This window comes from Anser brachyrhynchus (assembly GCF_964034855.1).
Source record: "Anser brachyrhynchus genome assembly, chromosome: 2".
In the NCBI taxonomy this organism is placed as follows: domain Eukaryota; kingdom Metazoa; phylum Chordata; class Aves; order Anseriformes; family Anatidae; genus Anser; species Anser brachyrhynchus.
The window spans coordinates 32,350,853-32,372,688 of record NC_137695.1 but is presented as its reverse complement, the minus strand read 5'-3'; the positions used below and the strand labels follow the sequence as shown (position 1 = coordinate 32,372,688).

Sequence of the window (21,836 nt, the reverse complement as noted above, 5' to 3'; positions counted from 1 at the left end):
TAACTGTGCAATGTTTTCTAGAGGGTGGGGATTAGAAAGATCGTTCTAGCTTGTCTTTCTTTTTCAATTTTAGGGGTTTTGTGGTTACTCTTTTATTTGGAAAAAGCAACTCAGAAAAATACCTGGAGCAGTGTGAACATTCATTTCTTCCTTGTACATCAGTTGGGATCCCTAAGGTAAGGAGTCTTTACTGACCTTAACTTGTAAATCAGGCTTTATAGCTTTGAAACTTAGATTCAAACTGATTAGCATTGTTATTCTAAGAATTAGAAATATACCCGTTTCCCAAAACAAATGATCCTGCTTTTATGTTTTGAGTCAGCTATTACACTGGGTATGAATTTGCAATGCAAGATTTTTCTTTTTTGAAATATAAGCTTTTAAAGCATTTATGGAAAGTCTGTTTCAATTATTGTTTCTGAGTTCATTATGCAAAAAGAGTAAGATGCAACTGTCTAATGCTATATGTTAGAAATTACTAAACTATTCTTTTCTAGACTTCTTTTTTTGGGAGGTGGAGGTGGGGAGGTGTTAGCTCCTTCCGGCGTTTTCTTGCAAGATTGTTGTGACTACTTATGATTCTTCTGTCCTTGGGTCTGTAGTTTTGCCAGTTTTGATTCTTTGTGGTCAGTGAGTTTCTTGATGAAGTCTAGATTTAGAGTACTTAAGGGAGGTAGAAGCTCTTATCTTTGACCAAAATTTATGTAAGGCCAAGCAAAAATCACGAAAATGCATACACAAATGAAGGAGCAGTGTGATCTGGTGACACTTTCCAACTTTGTTGTCTTCTTTTCTGAAATGTTACCAGGTAGATAGACCTAGGCATCCTAGACTAGGTAGACCAGATAGACTTCAGGCATTCTAATTGGCTAAATCTGCATCTCTGTAGTACAGAATAAGTTCTTAATAGCCAAGATGTGGAATTCGTAGCAATTCCTGGTTTATGAATCTATATGTCTTGGCAGGTGCAACTTGGCCTAATTGGTTTGAACTCATTAGTATAGAGAAAACAAACCTAAAAATTGCTAGTTACATTAAGATGCTAAATCTCACAAATGTTTTGTTGAAACATCTTTCAACTGTCAGACTGTTGGTCACTGCACTTCATGTTGTCTGTGATGAGGAGGTTTCAACTTTCTTATCAGCAGCACATGTAAAGAAATGTGCTTTGTGATTCAGCAGCATGTTTTCTAATCACAATTTGTGTGTGCGTGTAACTGAGATGTCTGGGACTTAAGTAGATTCTAAGCTGAGAGTAAATTTATTGGTCCAAATGAAAAATTTAAGGCTTTATTGCCGCTATTGAAAAATGAGTCAGCAAACTAATGATTTGGTTCCATTAATGAAACATGATTTTAGGAGACTAAAGTTCTCGGCGCTATATGGATTACAGTGCTTATAGTGACTGTGAAGTGTTGCTTATGTCTTAACTTTTTTGAGAGCAGATTTACAAACAATTTTTTTTCTGTCTTTTAGACTTGCTCTGAACCTTTTTTTAATGTTTTTTTGACCCCTTTATGTATGTATGCTCCAGTTGCTTTATGAAAGAATAAAATGTCTTTTTCTGTACAATGGTTGCAAATATAGTACTTCTGGTTTTGAGTGTGGATTATTGGTGCATTGTTGTGGTTTAACCCGGCTGGCAGCTAAACACCACACAGCCGTTCGCTCACCCTCCCCCCTCCCTCTCTGGGATGGGGGAGAGAAACGGGAAAGTGAAGCCTGTGAGTTGAGATAAAGACAGTTTATTAAGACAGGAAAATAATAATAACAATAATAATAATAATGGTGATAATGGTAATAGTATTAACAATAATAATGTGTAAGAAAACAAGTGATGCACAATGCAATTGCTCACCACCCGCTGACCGATGCCCAGCCCAGCCCCGAGCAGCCGGCCCCCCACCCCGGCCAGCCACCCCTATATATTGTTTAGCATGACGTCAGATGGTATGGAATACCCCTTTGGCCAGTTTGGGTCAGCTGTCCTGGGTCTGTCCCCTCCCAGCTCCTGCTGCACCCCCAGCCTGCTCGCTGGCAGGACAGAGCGAGAAGCCGAAAAGTCCTTGGCCTGGTGTAAACACTGCTCTGCAACAATTAAAACATCAGCATGTTATCAGCGCTCTTCTCATCCTAATCCAAAACATAGCACCCTACCAGCTACTATGAGCTACTTAACTCTGTCCTAACTGGAACCAGGACATGCATGTATGTCACTTTTCTTAATTTACCAATGTTGACTGATGTATGGATTTTTTTGTAGTAAGTCAGAAAAAAAAAACCCTTCATACTAAATGCTATTTGAAGTTGTCCTCCAGTTAATGTTTATTTGTCGTCTACAGTAGTGTTCTGCGTGTCTTTTTTGTCACTCTGTTAATACAGCATTAGCTAGTTTAGTTGAGCTTTTCAGTTGGAAGAGTAATCTGAAGATGTGGATTCTTGATAGGAAGCTCTTTTTCTCAAAGGCAGTCAGGAAGGCTTTCAGCACTGTCTCCCATAATATCCTCATAGACAAGCTCAGGAAGTGTGGGATGGATGAGTGGACAGTGAGGAGGATTGAGAATTGGCTGGATGGCAGAGCTCAGAGGGTTGTGTTCAGCAGCACGGAGTCTAGTTGGAGGCCTGAAGCTAGCGGTGTCCCCTGGGGGTCAGTACTAGGTCCAGTCCTGTTCAATTTGTTCATCACTGACCTGGACGATGGAACGCAGTACAACCTCAGCGAGTTTGCTGATGGCACAAAACTGTGAGGAGTGGCTGATAACCCCAGAGGGCTGTGCTGCCATTCAGAGGGACCTCGACAGGCTGGAGGGTTGGGCCGAGAGGAACCTCGCGAAGTTCAACAAGGGTAAGTGTAGGGTCTTGCACCTAGGGAGGACTAACCCCAAGTACCAGTACAGGCTGGGGGCTGACCTGCTGGAAGGCAGCTCTGTAGAGAGAGACCTGGGAGTCCTGGTGGACAGCAGGCTGACCATAAGTCAGCAACAGGCCCTAGTGGCCGAGAAGGCCGATGGGATCCTGGGGTGCATTCAGAAGAGTGTTGCCAGTAGGTCAAGAGAGGTGATCCTGCCCCTCTACTCAGCCCTGGTGAGGCCACACCTGGAGTATTGTGTCCAGTCCTGGGCCCCCCAGTACAAGAGGGACATGGAGCTGCTGGAGCGGATCCAGAGGAGGGCTGCAAAGATGATGAGAGGACTGGAGCACCTGTTGTATGAGGACAGGCTGAGAGAGCTGGGCCTGTTTCTCCTGGAAAAGAGAAGACTGAGGGGAGACCTCATCAATGTGTATACATATCTGAGGGGAGGGTGTCAAGAGGATGGAGCCAGTCTCTTTTCAGTTGTGCCCAGTGACAAGACAAGAGGCAACAGGCACAAACTGAAGCACAGGAAGTGCCGGATGAATTTGAGAGGGCAGTTCTGTGAGGGTGACAGGGCACTGGCACAGGTTGCCCACAGAGGCTGTGGAGTCTCCTTCTCTGGAGATATTCAAAACCCGCCTGGATGCCATCCTGAGCAACATGCGCTAGGTGACCAAGTGTGGCACAGGGGCTGTACTAGATAACCTTCAGAGGTCCCTTCCAACCTCAACCATTCTGTGATTCTGTGATTTTGGTACTGTTTTTCTTTTGTTCTGTTTTGTTTTTCTTTAAGTGAAAATGAATGTTCAAATGCTTGATTTTAAAGAAAGAGGTTAAAATTCAGAGCACCAAAATGTGGATAAAGTAATGCGTAGAGTGCAGCAAGGTCTAGAGAACTTACAACACAGGATTTGGTACAGATATGTTTGCATAGATGCTGCTTGTTATATATATAGTGAACGCCGTGCATTAAGGGGAAATTATGTAAGTTTGATGGAAGATTATTTACCTAGTATTGCAAATACATAAAACTTTCACTGGAGAAAAAGGACTGTGTAAGAATGGTCTAACCTTGTAGTTGGCTCTGGTTTGAGCAGAAGGTTGGACTGACTTTCTGAGGACAAGACCCAAACATGAATCTTAAGCGCCTATAAGCATTCAGATTTTACCAACTAACCTTGCATATTCTGTTTCTCTCTTTTTTCCTCTTTCCTTCTGGCTGCTTTTTTTTTTTTTTTTCTGTTTTCCAAATGTGGTTTTGTGCATGCAATCCTCAAATTTCAAACTTCGCTTTTAAAACTATTTTGGCAATTATAACTGTTTAGTAGCAATATATAATCATTCCATTCTGTACTGTTCTGGCATTTTTGACACTGTCAAGACAAAAATGTTTTGCAAATTCATAAATACATAGCTGGAATATTGTTTGAATATGAGTCAACTTTTCACATATTGAAGTAGTATCAAACTGTTTCCTCACCTTTAAAAGTATGTAGAACTTTGCAACAGCAAATATGTCCTTGTTAGTTGAAAAGAGAGATGTTTTCTGGCCTTGTATTTCAGCACCATTCACTGAATGTGAACTTGTTTGAACGAGAGAGACTTAGGGGGAATCATGTAGAATAGAAACACTGGGCATATTGTTTATCTTTTTTTTTTTTTTATATATATATATATTTTTTGATGATTCTATGTCCCCAGTACAGCCATAACTCACTCTCTTCTCTAGAGAAAAGGGGGGAAAAAAAACTTGATTTTTTTTTTGAACAGTAATATAGGTTGTTGTGTTGCTATTTCTCATAAAATAACGGGGCTAGTTGCAGGTTTCACCAGCAGTTTATAGAAGGACACCGTATTAGTCCACTCAATGAAACACTGTCAACAAGTACTTCTTTCAGTCTGTTGCTTCCTGCAAGTTAGCTCTGATGAAGTAATACCTGGAGTAAACTGCTCTAAGTTGCAAGTCCTTCTATAAAGCAATTTTTTACATCCTCATCAATTACTTTTCTAAGACTCGCCTGTCCAATTGTGATGGTACCAAAGAGTAGTTTCTCTACTGGCATATATGATAACCTGAGATGTATAAAGAAACAGAGGGGGTTGGGGGGACAACCTGTACAATTACTTGGCAGAGGCTACACAGGAAGTTCATCATCAAGTATTAAGATGGAGTCTTACCCATGCTTGTGCTGCTGTCTATCTCTGCACTTTTACTGCTATTTATTTCCTTCTGATCTGTTATTTTAGCAAACTTGCTTCTGTACAGTAAGCAAGAAGTAATGCAAGTCATTTTTTGCCGTTATTTACCATATAAAGAAATGTGGATATTAGATCTTATGCACTACATAGATTGCAATCATAAAGTTTTACAGAGTTGCTACTGGAAGTATACAAGTATCATGAGCAGCTATACTTAGAATCCAGCTCTACTTAAACCTGCAGAGTTAAAATTTCCTAATCTCTTTCAAGTGCATAGAAGAAATGAAACGTGAAGCCAGACCTATTAAGATTGACAGAAGACTGACAGGTGCAAATATAATTGATGAGCCTTTGCAACAGGTAAGTTATAACCAGGACTATTTATTATTTTTATTTTTCCAAGTATTGAGCGTGTAATATCTAAGTAGTTGTGAGACAAATAGAAGTTGAGAAATTATAGCTGAGAGTGGTAAGTGGAAAACATCCAGGATGGACTAGGATATTGGGCAACATTTGAGTCCATTTTCTGTATGTTGTAGTTTCTTGGCATAGCAGTGGTGAATTCACATGAATCAATATGAGAAAGAGGTTTTAGCATGAGAGTTTTATTGTTTCACTCCCAGTTTTGTAATGGTAGAGTTCACTATGTGAACCTTTTAAGACTGCTGTTGCATTACCAGGCACAAGAAGCTGTTTTGTGTATTGTCCTGTTTTGTTCATTAGTTTGTCTTTCTTTTCCCTGTTCAATTTCAGGTAATCCAGTTTTCCCTGAGAGACTATGTGCAGTATTGGTATTACACACTAAGTGATGATGAATCGTTTCTTCTGGAAATCAGGCAGGCTCTTCAGTATGCACTTGTTCAGTTTTCTGCCAGGTAAGATTATTTGTATTTTTATCAATACACTGACTAAACAAATGGACAGTTACCTCTGTTGGTTCTATGGTAATAGTTAAACAATTTTTAATTTATCTGTTGGCATAGTTCACTGTATTTTACAGAAAGAACATTAATGTACTTTAAGATTATAATCCAAGAGAGTTACAGTCTTGTTGATCCCTTAAGGAATAAAAGAAGGTGAGGTTTATAGTCATGGTCTTTTCAAAATAGTCTTTTCAAGATTTCGATCAATGCCTAAGATTAGCAAATATTATTTTTCTGCAGTTTAGGCACTGAGCTGCATGAGTCATCACCTTTTTCTGTGCAGGTCTGTTTCATATAAACAGCAGAGCAATTCCCAAGACAAATCAATTTGAAAACCTTAATTCAAATATCTGTATCAACTCGGAAAACTTTTTTTAAAAGGTGTTGCTCTTCAATATGTAAGAGCAGTGAGTATTTTCAAAGGAGTAGTAATCTGGGGAATTAAATTATTGATTTCACGTAATTCTTCCTTAAAAAATGAGCTTACACGGTTCAGAACAAATGGATAGTTTGTTAATTGTCCAATATATTTCAGTTGTTGCTTAATCAAGTAGCAGGGAGTATGTCTAGGAAATTATTTATCTTTAGCATGGCTGATTTCTCAGCCCAGGAAGCCACGTGTGTTTATATCCATATTCTTCTTTACTAAGTAATGATTTCAAGTGTTCATCCCACTGTAGTGATCATCTGTTTTCTCTTTAGAAGCAGTTGTGGGTAACCTAAATAATAATAATAAACAACTTAGCAAGTTTTGAGATGTTGTCATCCACTTCTTCTGACCTTGAAAATGTAGATCAGTATGCTTTTCTGGCCAGAAAGGTCGAAGATGTAGAACTAGGTTTAATGCTAGGAGAAGTACATGATAACAAAATCTTACTGACTGTTTCCTAGGTTTTCCATTATGTCATAAACTTGGAAAGCATAAAAGATAAGCTGAATGAATAATACCATATGGGAAGCAATACTGTGCTTAACTGAAATTGATTTGGCTGTCCAATCACAATGTTTTTGTCTATTTCATGAAGTTAACTTTGAGCATTATCAAGCACTGGTTTTGTGTCAAAGCAGGTCAAGTTATAACTAATTTATTTTTTTTCCTTCAGCATTACCGCTTTTCAAAAATAGCCACCATTCCCGTGCAATTGTCTTTTCTTCCTGTACAAGTCATATCATCTTCATTGACCTGCAGCAATTTATTATTATTATTATTGAGAGAAAATGATATAGTGCATTTAAAATGACTGCAATTGGTTATAGCTGTAGCAGTTTTAAATTAGTTACATAATCTTTAATTTCATCTAGCCTGTGAATTTCTATAGAGAACGAGTAGCATAGGTTTTTCTTTTTTCTTTTGTAGCTGCTCTTACCGAAGAATGCTGCAAGGCTGCCACCTAGTGTTTTTGTGTGATTTGTTTGTTGTGCTGGTTGTGGATCTGGGTTATCGATGATTAACAGGTTAACTGCCTTTTGAGACAGCTCCGCTTAGGAAGGCATGGACAACACATCAGTATATCTGCATCTTTCTTAGACCAGTAATTAAATGGTTTTATGAAAATTAACGGTGACTATTTTCCAACACTTTGTACATTGTTGATTTAGAGATTCATGCCAACTACTTCTCATGTAAGGTATAGAATCAATTGTTGATAATATTAGGTTGTTGGTAGTTTCAAATGAAAGGTATGTTTTCTTGTGCATATCCTGCAAATTTGGAAGAAAATGATTTTATGTGCCTTCTAAAATGACAGAAACTGTGGGAGAAAAAGACCTGGGGAACATTTAGGTTGTAGATGCTTGTAGACAGTTTGTGTGAGGTTTTTTTTTTTTTTTTAAACTAATGATGAGAATCAGAATACCATACTGGATATCAGTGTTAACTTTAAGGTAATTCAAACATAAATAATGTGTAGATGTGGGTTGTAAAATGGTTTTTTACAATATTTGATTTGTTTTCAGTGAATAGGAGATCAGGAGGCTTTTTTATTTCTTTGCTTCTCCATGTTTGCTATCACTCTGGCTCTTGGCAGGGAGAAGTAAGTAGAAATTTATATTTGCTTTTTGTATTCAGGATAAAGTAATTAATTTTCATGGCTCCCCTTTTCTGATAGGTCAAAGGAAACAGACTGGCAGCCTTATTTCACTACACGACTTGTTGATGACTTTGGCACTCATCTTCGAGTTTTCAGAAAAGCTCAGCAAAGAATAGCAGAGAAAGGTGATCAGATGAAAGGTAACATAATGATGGAAATATATTTTTACTTTGAGTCTTAAGTTGGCAAGCGTCTTATATGTGTGAAATATTTGGCTTTTTTAATTAATCGTTTACTCTCAAATTTCTGATCTTTACAGAAAAGTTTTTTTTTCTTTTTTCTTTTGCGTAGACCAAGCTGAGGAACTTGTAGATACATTCTTTGAGGTTGAAGTTGAAATGGAAAAAGAAGTCTGTCGTGACCTAGTCTGCACTTCTCCCAAAGATGAAGAAGGTCTCTCAATATTCTTCTGAAGCTATTTTAGTATAGCAGACAGAATTAAAATGCTATCGAGTTACAAATATGAATAAATACTGAAGCCTTAGTATGTGACTTTCAAAGCACGATTATTTACAATACGTATATTTTTTTCTGATTTGTGCATATTAATATTTTAGGTGTGTATATATGGAGCTATCCATCTTTTCATTAGAGAAAAATACGTTCAAAATGTTTTCTGACAGGGAAGGGTGGCTTTGAAGATGTTTTTTTTTTTTTTTTTTTTTTCTTGTTAGATCTCTCATCTGTTTTACCACTCCATAATCTTCATTTCAGGGGAAATCAGTTTATTGGCAAAATATGCAGGACGGAAAAATAATCTATATATGTTAATGAAGGAAAATATATTGGAATTCCTTGTTTGGTTCTTGTAATTTGGCTCTTTTTTCATGGCTTTATGCCTCTGTAGAGCTACCTCGGTTGGATTTGATGTCACTGCTGCTTATATTCAGTCTGAAAGGTGTAACTATGATGCTTGGACTATAAGAACATATATAGCTGTATGTTTGAATTTTATTTTAAGGATTTATCAGTTGGTATTTATGTTATAAGGTAGGATGAAAAACAATATAATGCAAAATTATGCTGAGGAGTTCGTGTTTGTTTTTTGTTTTGTTCTCCCTCCCTAGGATTCCTAAGGGATCTGTGTGAGGTTTTACTGTATATATTGCTACCTCCTGGAGACTTCCAGAACAAGATCATGCGATACTTTGTCAGGGTAAATACAGTCATCCTAATTCTTCGGTTTAATGCCATAAGAATTTTTAAAGCTGCTCATTTTTTTACTTTATTTTTTAATTGTTCTAACTTAACATTGGATTATTTTAAATGAACAATTTTGAAAAGTATTTAATAGCAGGGAACTTGTCTGAAATGTTTCCCAAGTTTTCTGTAGCTCTAGCAACACTAGAAAAGCATGTTAAAATGGATATTTTTTTTCTTGAGGTATTATTATCTTCCCATTAAATGATAATTGTTATTACATGCTTTTTCTTTAGCATCGATACAGTGATTTTTAGATTGTCGCACTTAGTAATTTTATGAATAAATACATTAAAGTAATTATATTTTTTTCAGGAAATCCTCTCCCGAGGGATTCTTCTTCCATTAATAAACCAGCTCAGTGATCCTGATTATATTAATCAGTATGTCATATGGATGGTAAGATTTATCATGACTTTATATTTCCAGAATATTTTTATATAAGCCTTTACTTATGTTGTTCCCTGTGATCATGGCAGGTAGGTATTGAGTAGGAAAGTTAACCAATATTGGCAGAAGTACTGAAATTACGGCTGGTGTCTGTGTGTGTGTCGGTGTGGTGCGTGTGCATGCACTTATGCTTTATCTGTATTAACTGTACTCTGTATTGTTCTTTGGCAAAAGTTGTCTGTATTACTTAGCTGTTCTAAAAGTATGGTGGTAACTTTGAAAGTTTTTTTTTCCTTGACTTTTTTTTCTTTGTGCATGTTTTCTTTTTTTTAAAGCTGAAGAGACTCTAGAATGACAAGTAGTAAGGTGGCTTTTTGTGCATGTGTTTGTTTTTGGCTTCTGCTAAGGAGTCTCAGGATGTTTCCTAGAGATGTTTATGGCAATTCTTAATAATTTAACTAATGGGAAGAAACAAAACCTTTACTTTGACATCTCTCTAAATATACCTGCAGAAAAAAATGCATATATTAAAACAATGTAAATAGAACATTTACATTTTAATTAATGTTATTGTCTGATAATGCAAGTTAAAACTTTTGCTTAAAGTTCATTTTCCCTTGTTATGTCATTAGTCAAGTATCATTTTTTTTTTTACTTTCTGCAAGTTCTGTCTACTTTTATTTGTATATCTTACTCTTAATGTGTGCGTTCAGTGACTGTGCTGAAAACACCCTTGGATTTCAGAGTAAAAATTCTTATGTATGAAATTGCTTCACGTATACATATACAAAGTTTACTTTGGTCTGGCCACCTTCGTTTTTTGTAAAAGTTTTCATGTTTCTTCTAGAGGAATGTGAAATGGAAAAATTACATGTGCACCAAGCATTTCAATTTTTGTTTCCCCTTTCCTCCTACACATCTTCTTTTTTTGTAACTTGGCCTCTTTCTTTATTTACTGAGCACTGCCCCCGACTGCATCCAAAGATAGAAATCTGAAGCTTTTATAAAGTTTTTCTGTTATGATGATGGCCCAAATATTACTTTTCATAATTTCTTTGAGATGGGGAAGTAAATATTCAGGGAATATAAGGAAGAATAAACACTTTCAAAAATTAGTACAAGCCTTACAGAACGAAGATGATTGAAGAAAATCAAGGTCAGGAGTTGATATGACTGAAATTCTGAAGTTCGTATAGGAACTTTTGACATAAAATCAGATTCAAACAAATAAAAAAAAATATTCTTGAGAATGAGATGTTTAATACCACATTTCTAGGCGTACCATTCGTAGTCTGATACTATTTCTCTTAATATAAAACATAAAGCTTCAGTATAATATTAGAAGTTAAATAAAAATTCTGTCATTATATTCATTTAAAAAACAATTTTAAAGTTCTATTACTTATATTGTTACTTAAAAAAAAAAAAAAAAACATTTCTTAGAAGTTTTTCCATTAACTTAGACCAAAGATATCTGCATTACATTCTCTTTTCTCTGTGCAGCTCATGTCAATGCATTTTGGCAGTGCAGACAGGGTGCTGCATTTCCATACCAAAATGAGCATTTATAAAAGATGGGTGATGTGATTTCCCCCATCCCCCTTTAGATACTAAAGGCAGCATTAGACCTCAGCATTCTGCACCTGTGTGTGCATGCTGTAAAGCTGCTGGCCTTCCTGAAATCCCCATGCTGCATTCATAACACAGTTTCCAATGATGTGAACAGTACAGCAGGCTTCCTGCACTTGCACAAATTCCTGTGAGTCCCTGGAGCAGACTAGGTTCATCTTATGCCAATACTAGGACTGCAATCCTGGATATAATAGTATGCATTGAAATAACTTAATAATATTTACAAAGTATCAAAATTAGGGTTTCCGAGGGGATATTAGTTCAGACATTTCCTAATTTTTATTTCACTAGGTTGTGGTTACATTGTAGAATGTTTTAGTTGCTTTTGTAATTCTGTATCTTAAGAAACCCTTACATGGGGAACATGTATAGTTAGAGGGGCCCTTGGCAAAGTTGAAACATTTTCAGTGGTCTGGTCAATTTCTGCCTACTTGTTTTTATGGGAGTTGGGAAATAGCAGAAGAAGGTTAATGGGTTTGGGGCAGATCTTTAAGTACAATGACGCTTTCCAGGTGGCTTTGCTGTACTTCTTGAAAACAAGAGGAGTGAAACAGATTTTGACTGTACGCATGTTTCTTTTTCCTTGGTCCATTTATTCTACCAAGCGTGATTCTTTTGCCCTGTTCCTTCTAATTTATCCCTACCTTACCAACATTTTTATTGTGTCATTGACAACCTTTATTTAATTCTTCTTTTTTTTTTTTCAATTCCTTTTTATATTTTTTCCTCGTCCATCAATTTTAAAAAGCAGTTTTCCTGTGAGACATGGAAAAAAGTGAACCAGGTTACATTCAAGCTTTTACACTATTTGATGGGAAGGCTCTGAATTGAGTCTTGCTTTGAGCAGGACTTAGATGTCTGTCAGAGATAACTTCAAACTGAATTTTTTTAAAAATATTTTGATAACTTTTTTCTGTGTATTGGGAAAAAGCAGTCAGGTGCCTAGGTGATTGTATCCTAAAACTGGTTACAGAAGAGCAATGGAATGAAGGGCATGTGAGGTTTGGGATCATATTATATAGTGCAGGAAGGAGTCATCTGGTGGTGCTGACTCTTGCTTAGAGGCAGGTTGGTTGTGTTTGCAAGGCAGGGCTGCTCTGTGAGACGGAATGATACCATGAACCCACAGAAGTAGAGGGTATAAATATGTAGATAGCTTACAGATGTCCAGTCTCATTTATCATTTGAACTTCTGAAAAAATTGTGCTTCTCTCAGAGTTTATCTAATTTTGAAATACATAAAATTTTAGCACCAAAGGAAGATTTAGAAGCATCAAAATGTCTTCAAAATTCCACTTTGCAGTGTTGCATTGAAATAATTTATAATGATAATGTTGTGCTTTTACTGGTTTTACATTATTCACACTTTTTTTTTCAGATTCGGGATTCCAACTGTAACTATGAGGCCTTTATGAATATTATTAAATTAAGTGATAATATAGGAGAGTTGGAAGCAGTGAAAGATAAAGCAAGTGAAGAACTGCAATATCTTCGATCTCTAGATACAGCGGGAGATGGTTAGTACTGTATTATTTAACAAAATATTGAGTGTGTTTACCAGCATGAACCCTGAGGAATATTCCAAAATTTCAGAAAATGCAAACTGATAAAATATAGTATAAAATAGTTCGTTGTTAAATTGTTTTATATATTTGTGTATGTATATAAAAGTGGTAGACCTTGGATGCTATGTTTAAAAACAGGTCTCTTACCATCTGTATTTTATTTCTGTAGGACTTAGCTAGTACCTGTTTTTTTCATTTGTTTTTGGTTTTTCTTTTCTCGTCTCTTTTTAATGTAGACTAATTAGTTATATATGTATACTTCTGCTGAATTGAAACTTACCTGACAGATGGTTCTAAATTTCAGTAATACTTTGGTTATTAATGGGCAGTTACTTAACAGTTAATCTGAAAATGGAAAGAGAAGAATTCTTGTTCATTTCTATTGGTAAAGTAGTTAAACTGAAAAACCTTCTCTGCAAAGCTGATGTGTTTTGTATGTGATGTCATTGCTCTGTATGTTTTTTTTTTTTTTTTAAAGTAGGATCATAGAACCACAGAATGGTTTGGGTTGGAAGGGACCCTTAAGTATTGTCTAGTTCCAGCCCCCCTGCTATGGTCACCTTCCACTAGATCAGGTTGCTCGAAGCCCCATCCAACCTGAATTTTAAGTATTTTATGAAAGTATTTTAAGTATTTCAGGACAACAGTTTGTGTACTCATCTGCATTACTTTTTTTTTCTTTCTTTCAGATATCAACACTATAAAAAATCAAATAAACAGTTTATTATATGTTATTAAAGTATGTGATTCAAGAATTCAGAGGTTGCAGTCAGGAAAAGTAAGTATTTTAGAATGATTTTTGGTTCTGAAAGAGAGATGTTACAGATGACTTACCAGTTCTGTCTGGCTTTTTGCTTTTGGATTCCTGCTTTTTGAAACATGGCTTGAAGCATGCAATTACAGGCATACATTGTAAAACTCACTTTTTTTTTTATTTACAGTTTTAATATGGAGACATTTTCTAAAGGTTCACATGTTTAGGGAGCTTTAGATTCTGGCTTTAGTAGTTTAGATATGCCAGTACATCTTAAACTATTCCCATATATTCAGTATAAGAGTTGAATTGAAATGGTGTGTAGATGACAAATCTTTGTATTTCTACACCTATATTTAGTTCTTTTTTGCTGCTTCAGTGCATACCTCTTGTGTCTCAAGCTTAGTCTTTGCCAAAGTTATCTTAACTTGTTGATAAAGGTACCACTTCGTGATTATTCTGTGGTGCCTTATGGAGTCTACGTATTGTATTTTGTCAGACTTTAGGTTACAAAAAGCCTAAGGCAGATTGGATGTTAAATTTGAGAACCTAATCTTGTTCTGCTTACTTGTTTGTTTTGTTTTATATTTATTACAGAGTCAGTATGTTTGACTTTGCCTAGTTTCTTGACTCTCTTAGTTGGACCTCAGTGTGGCTCTGTGATAACATATCTTGTGCATATTGACTGTTAAAATGTTTAAAATATTTTATGGCTGGACCCTGAAATGCTACTATAATACCAAGAAATGTCAAATTAGCAAAAGAAAGTTGGACAGAGATGAGTTTAAGTTGTGGTGACCTTCACCCCATCAAATTCTGATATTAATTAATATCAATTCATTTACATTCTACCGTAACCAGTATGGAGATATTTGGGGTTAATTTGACTTGTATAGCATTACATGAATGTTACATTAATGTGTTAAAAACCAGCCCCTCATATAGCAGCAATCTCTCATGTTTTAGTTATGAGAAGTAGAATAGTTATGAGAAGATGACCTTCTTATTAGTGACGGTAAAAATAACTAAGCTTTGAGAGGCTGCTTTATTGTCTATAACATAGATAAGTTTTTTATTATGTCTGATTTATGGTAAGCTAATTTAAAAAAAAATGAACACACTGAACTGTGTTTTACAGGAAATAGATACTGTGAAACTGGCAGCAAACTTTGGAAAACTTTGCACAGTCCCTCTGGACCATATTCTGGTAGACAATGTTGCACTACAATTTTTTATGGGTAAGTATTAATTTTTTTCTGATCTTTCAATTTAGAAAGACCATCCTAACTCACAGGTTTGTATACTTGTACTTAAATAATAAGTATCTATTGAAAGCTAAATATATGTAAGCCAGAGGGAACACAAAACCTTTTTTGCAAATGGTTCTATAATTCAGAGCACCATACTCAGTGCTTCTGAATACTTGGATTAAGCTTATTTCAATACTGATATTTCCTTAAGACTGATCTTGCAATCGCTCTTGGTCTGTTAGTGAAGAAGTTTGTTCTGTTTAGAAAAGAATCACTGCAAGAATTGCACAGTTTCATAATTGGAATGAGTCTGAGTCTTAATCGCTATTGCTTGCCTTTCTCTGGCCTCAGTGAAACTAATGGAACGAATGACTAGACTGAAGTTCGATTACTGCTGTGTTTTAAGTTCTCGGAGAACCTTCAGCAGCCTTGTAATCAATGTACTTTTTTAACCATATACAAAAGAAATTGATGGCTTAAAGGTTGTGTAATTCGTATTTAATATTTTGTAGTGCTTTAGTGCTTGATGCTCTTCTGTAAATGAATAATGCTGCTGATGGTCATTGCTGAGAGTGTCAGTTTTTTTTTTGTTGTTGCTGATAGTCCTTTTAATGTAGTAGATGTATGTGATTGATTAGAATTCCTGTTTGAATTTCTTCTCAACTCCTGTCATGCTGCACAAGCCTGTTATATCCACATGATAATGATTGATTCGGTTTTTACGTGTGCATTTTAAGATTAGTTGCCTAGTTCTAGACTTTGTTCCCATTTTTTTTTAATTATTATCACCAATATCATCCATATAGTACTTTCTGTTTTTTTCACTCCAGATGACAACTATTCTAGATGTATAACCAGATCCTGGAGTCCAGTATTTTGTTCACATCTTAGAGAATTCTTCCTTTTAAGGTGTGAAATTATAACTATGCCTGTATGTTGCCTATTTTGTGTTCGTGTAGATTACATGCAGCAGACTGGTGGCCAAGCACATCTGTTTTTCTGGATGACGGTGGAAGGATACAGGGTTACGGCACAGCAGCAGCTGGAGGTACTTCAAAGCCGGCAAAAAGATGGAAAGCATCAAACTAATCAAACCAAGGGTCTATTAAGAGCAGCTGCGGTTGGAGTTTATGAGCAATATTTATCAGAAAAGGTAGGAATAATGTATTTCTGAATTGTTTGAAACTTTTTGTATGAATAGTTGTCTGGCTACATTAATGTGAAATGGATTTGATATAGTACAATTTGTTTACAAACTAAAACTTAAGGTATTACCTGCATATCTTCTCTTTTCTTATGTCAAGCGGTCAATGTCTTGCTTTTTTTTTTTTTTGACTCTCTTATAAATGCAATGTGTTCTAGAAAGTCTGCTTTTGAGGGACAATATAGAGGAAAAAAGAAAACGTGAAGACAGAATAGAAGATAAATTCTTAGAGTGTATGCTGTCCTCTCTCCCTTCCCATCCTTTTACCCTGCCCTCTCTCTCACCCTGCTGCCCCCATTCTCCCCAGATTAAGAAGAATTAAAAAATAAATAAGAGAAAGAAAGAAAGAAAAAAAAATAGTATGTGTACAAACACAGATTCAGGTTGGGTTTTGAAACAAAATAAATTCTTGTGCCTCTGCAAATACCTGTATATGTTGCACAAATATCACAAGTATCACAAATATCTTTTGACAGGCAAAGCTTTAATGTTCCCAATAGTATTGTAACATTGAAGTGTTCAGTAAAAGAAAACACTTGTCAACTTCTATGAACAAAGCGTCTTTTTCTGAATTTGTGTATGCATAAAAATCACCAGTCAGCTCATTTTAGAAGCTTCCCTCAGCAAATTATCCCTCAAATCTGTTGTAATGTTTCTCTTTCTTCATAATTTCTTTCACTTTGGTTTTTCACCTCAATAGCATATCAAGAGGGTCTTCTATGGGACTGTCCAGAACTTGCTCTACTGTTTTTGTGAGCTGACTGAACACACACCAGTTCAAAGTCAGAAGCCGCCTAATCCCAGAGTTTATTCTAAAGCCAACAAACTCAGCCTCTCAGCTGGGCTACATAGATCAGCTGAGCAGCTAGCTATATTGGGTCTGGTTCAGTGCTGGCTTCTGTGTCTGTTGCAGAAAATGGGAAAGTATGTGAGCTTGGACCAATCTAAAAGAATGCTTAATGGTCACTAGTTTGAAATGTGTCATATCAAAGGATGACTGAGAATCTGCTGGATGCTAATACGTTGTCTCTTCTGGTAGCTGTAATACAGTCTGTATAAGAAGCTACTTTGATTACAGTTCCTAGTAGTCTGCAGGAATTAGTAGAACTGGCAAGCTGTTAGTCTTTCCTTAGACACTTTAGAACTCCATCCATTTACCTTTTTTTTTTTCTTTAACTGTGTTGTTCTTCATTTCTGAATCTGGAGCTTTCTGTTCATGAATAAATAAAACTTGTGTTTAAGTCTGAGTAAATCTAGTTGGGATATTGCCTTGAACAATTAGGATGCACAGTTGGGATGTGCATAAATTGTTTTTGAAGTGTTTCTTAGTATTCTGAAAGTTCTGAGTTTTAATACACAATCCAAATTTTGTCTTTTTTTTCTTCTGACTCCTGTTTTGCGTTCTAGACAGTTCATGACCTGAATATACTCATCAAGCAGAAATGCATTTTGCTTAGAGAATTGCAGAATTGTATTGGATTTTGTTTGTGGGGAAAAAAATGCTTATTTTCATTATGTGAAAGTTGATTTAGATCTCTTGACAGGCATCTCCGAGAGTTAATATTGATGACAACTTAGTAGCAAAACTGGCAGAAACACTGAACCATGAGGATCCAACACCTGAAATCTTTGATGACATTCAAAGAAAGGTATACTCTATTCATCCTGTATTTCATAGGAGTTTTTAAGGCTATAGTGTGTTAAACTTCACTACAGCCATTCAAGAGGAGCAAGAAACTCGATCAGAAACCTAAAACCTGTTTTACCACTTTCATATTCTATAAAATCATATTCTAAATTGTCATCTTTTGCTTGGCCATATGTAGTCCGTGGTTTTCAAAGTAATGGGTAGGTTAAAAATTATGGGATGATTTGTGTTTATGCACCAATCTAAGAAAATGTGCCTATGCAGAATAACAGCTAAGTGGTACAATTTTGGTCTGCTTTGATAAAGCTTTCTTTTTCAAAGGAGGTATAAACATATTACTGTATTTGGTTTTATTTCTTTTAAGAAATTTGACTGCTCTGTTTCTGCCAGGCTACACAGTGTAGCACTCAAAAGCAGCGAGTATTGAAGATAAAATCATATCAATACCTTCACTGAATTATCACTCAAGTCTAATGTATATAGATATTAAAAAGTGAATGATTGATGTTCTTTCAGTAAATTACATATCCAGTCTAAGAGGTTTTTATGATTTTTAGGTCATTAACTTCATGTACTCATTTCTGTTAAAAATTAATGAAATGAGCTGTAGAACTTAGAATCACTTTGTTGTACTTCATTTAATAATAATGAAAACATGTTGTAAAAACTGCATTGCTCAAAGTAGATTATTATAAGGGCCTTGCATGTGATATCTGCTGAAGAGAACATAAAATTTTCATGTATCACAAAATCGACATCCTCAGACCTGCATGATTTTTTTTGCATTCTTACCAGGTGATTGTACTTGTACAAATTTGTTCCTACTACGCATAAATATGTCTGTATATGTGTATATATATACATTGATTGCTGCAAAGTACTGCTTAAAAAACAATGAGTGAAGAACATAGTCACTTAAGACAATTTTGTAGGGGATTAAGATATCATGTCCTATCTATTTCTCCTTTTAAAATTCATATGTACTTAAACTGCTAGTTACCTTCATGATAAAGCTTGTTTTAGTAACTGGTTGGGTAGGTAGTTGGGGGATTGGATATGATGACACTGAAAAAAAGAATATGTCAATATAGCAGGAAAGCAGTATGTTACTCTTCAAGCTACACAGATAAATTCTTGAGATGATGTGATTAAATCTTTGTGATGTACAATTATACAGTATTGGCTGAACTGGAAATCTTCAGGAAAGTAATATGTGGTGTCTTCCTTCCTCTTCTGTATTATTGATGAAAGCTTGTCTAATTAAAAAAAAAATAAAGTACATATATGTATTTCTAACCTTATTTTTATTTCAATAAGGTTTATGAATTGATGCTGCGGGATGAAAGATTCTACCCTTCGTTCAAACAGAACGTATTGTATGTGCGCATGTTAGCTGAGCTGGATATGCTGAAGGATCCTAGTTTCAGAGGATCAGATGATGGTGAAGGAGGTGAGCTCTCTACCTGTAAGGGAGATTTTCTGGGCATATTCTTTTTTCTCCTTTAAAATGAAATGAAGAACATTGTCCACACTGTTTTTGATAAATCAAAAGGTTTGTATAGGATTTTAAATTAGTGTTTTTTTTGTTTGTGTTTTTATGTAAATTGTTCTGGAAGTTAAACAAGTTTTTCTGTAGTAACTTTATTAGCTTTGTGTCAATTTTTTTTCCAAGTCTTAGTCACAATTGTGTCACTAAAATAAGTGTTCAACTCTTTCACTTGCAATTTTTTTTTTCCAAAATACTGAGGTACTTCAACTTTTACTGGGTTGTTTTAATATGTAACTATATTCTTCACCTGGAAATAGAAATAAGAAGTACATAGGAGATGTGGATTTTTAAAGCTTTCTGGAAAACTGAAAGTCTGTGAAGTCTTCTTGTTGTTGTGAAGAATTGAGCTTGAAACTTCAACTTCAAGATGTGTAGTTGCCCCCCCCTTGGTCTTACGTGCTACTAAGGAGCCTTCACTTCTGGAAGTTTCATTTTATACGTTTTTCTCCACGTTTTTTATCAACTCCTCTGAAATTTTTTATTATAAGAGCTTTCCTTCTTTTTTACTACTTTAAAGTAAAATCGTGGATCAAGAGTAATTGTAACGCAGAACCCTTTATAAATAAAATATTTTTTTCCTCTTTAAAGCACAGTTTTATATGAACTTAGTTATTCTTAAGAAAAATTTGGAAGATGGAAGGAGGATTGTGATCTTTACTACCCTCTAGCGATACATTTTGTTAACACCTGAAGAATCTAAATTAGAACTGTAAAGATCAGCTTTGTTCTTCTCACTTAAGTTACTTTCAATATAATGTGTATTTACTACACCATATTCTTTAAGTTTTGAAACAGTCCTGTTGATGGAACTCCCTCCAGTGTCTCTGCAAAACCTACATTAATATACAAAATATCTAATAACACTTCTACAGCCTGCTTTATTTGTTCCCAAATTGTTCTTATCTACTTGTTCTTTTGCCTTTTTTTTTGTTTAGTAGTTTTATTCTCTATAGTTATTTTAACCAACTTTTGTGAATATAACTATTAATTTTCATATGTTAGTTTTGTTCCATAATGTTTGATTTCTTCCTGTAATGTTGGGGTTTTTCTTGGTCTTCTAAGTTCTTTAACAAATCCCAGAGAACTCTGACAAAATCTATCTTGGATCAGATACAGGTCAGGTTATTCACAAATTAATACCCTTGAATGCATAATTTAATGAAGTAGTTAATATATTGGATGCAGTCCTGCCACTAGAAACAAGAAGCTGTGTAAATTGAATAATTGAATAAAAAACTAATTCACTCTTAGAGTGAGTAGGGATGAAAGCACCTGCATCTGTCCATCAGAGAGCATGGGCATTTTGATATTTTTTTTTTTTTTTTTTTAGATTAGGCAAACTTTGTGATGAAAGGAATTAAAAAAGTAAAAAAAAAAAAAAAAAAAACAAAAAAAAACAAACGTACAGGCTGCCTGGTGGTATTTTGGAATTTACTGCTAGCATCATTTACCAGCATTTGGTTGCTTGCTAGTATTCTGAAGAGCACCACTGACAACACAAACCACTATCTTTAACTATTTTTGTCCTGGTAGGGTGAGAATGATAGAAATACTAGCTTTATTTCACTTTGAGAATGTCAACATGGCTTGTCCTTCCTATCCATGTTATCCTGGAAGGGGAGAAGAAGAGTTTTTCTCCTCAGTGTCTACCACATTTTCTCAAAAGTTGCTGTGTATTTTGAATTAGTATGCTGTCTGGTTTTGTTAGACATAGTGGACAAGACATAGAATGCATCCTTTTTGAGCAAATTATTAGCGGTCTTATGTTAATTAAATTGGTTTTGTATAACTTGTTGCTACAGTTAGCTTAACTCTTGACCTTTTTTATTCTGTTTCCTTGAGCACTCTCAAGTCTTTGTGCTTTTTCTTATGAACACTTCTGGGTCAAAGAGCAACCAGGTTACAGTGCATATTGAATTGGACTACAGTTTTTTGGTTTTTTTTTTCTATTTTAAAAATCAGTTTAATAAAAGAACATTTTAATATTCAGCATGAATTATAACTATTTTTAAAATCTGATTTCTGACAAAACTAGGAACCATTTTGTCACTCCAGACTTGTTTTTAGTGGAGGTGGAGGGTATTTGAGTGTAGTGTGGTCCCAAAGAAGTCAGTAACTAAAATAGTTCTTTTCATTAACTGAAACATCAGTCTGATGGAAAATGTTCAACTATTACACTGACTCCTTAGTGAAGCAATTTCATGTGGTGATACAAGCTTAAAGTAAAAAAGAAATGTTCTCTGGAGTGTTTATTTCATATCTATAGTTGTATAAACTTCCATACATCTTCATTTAGATGTCATTTTGGGGAACTGAAAGTATTTATATGTCAGGTGCAACTGTTGTGCAGTATCACTTGTCTAATTTTCCATAAGGTTTTGGCTTCACATTTTTATTTCTTCTATATGGGCCCTGTATTGGAGAAAATTTTCTGACCTGTTTTTTCTTTTTTTCTCCCCTTCCTCGCTGCTTCTAGAATCCTTTAACGGGTCTCCTACTGGCAGCATAAATCTGGTACGTACTTTTTTTTCCCTCTTCCCAACAGTAGAGAAAGTGTTATAAAATAGTTTAAATTATG

General features: G+C 35.3%; 1 protein-coding gene across 8 annotated transcripts in view; it reads left to right on the top strand.

Moving 5' to 3' along the window:
• Window positions 1-21,836, top strand: part of SNX13 (sorting nexin 13) — a 69,440-nt gene that overhangs the window by 26,809 nt on the left and 20,795 nt on the right. For all 8 annotated transcript variants that reach the window (XR_013947062.1, XR_013947063.1, XM_080581499.1 and 5 more), the window contains 14 exons: window positions 74-176; window positions 5,324-5,413; window positions 5,807-5,928; window positions 8,085-8,206; window positions 8,358-8,459; window positions 9,134-9,222; window positions 9,582-9,665; window positions 12,667-12,805; window positions 13,543-13,631; window positions 14,746-14,845; window positions 15,817-16,010; window positions 17,606-17,710; window positions 19,027-19,159; window positions 21,735-21,772. Coding sequence is in view for 6 of the 8 variants with exons in the window: in XM_080581499.1 (XP_080437625.1) it covers window positions 74-176; window positions 5,324-5,413; window positions 5,807-5,928; window positions 8,085-8,206; window positions 8,358-8,459; window positions 9,134-9,222; window positions 9,582-9,665; window positions 12,667-12,805; window positions 13,543-13,631; window positions 14,746-14,845; window positions 15,817-16,010; window positions 17,606-17,710; window positions 19,027-19,159; window positions 21,735-21,772 (1,510 nt within the window). In the remaining 2 variants the exon portion in view is untranslated. The remainder of the gene's footprint in view (window positions 1-73; window positions 177-5,323; window positions 5,414-5,806; window positions 5,929-8,084; window positions 8,207-8,357; window positions 8,460-9,133; window positions 9,223-9,581; window positions 9,666-12,666; window positions 12,806-13,542; window positions 13,632-14,745; window positions 14,846-15,816; window positions 16,011-17,605; window positions 17,711-19,026; window positions 19,160-21,734; window positions 21,773-21,836) is intronic.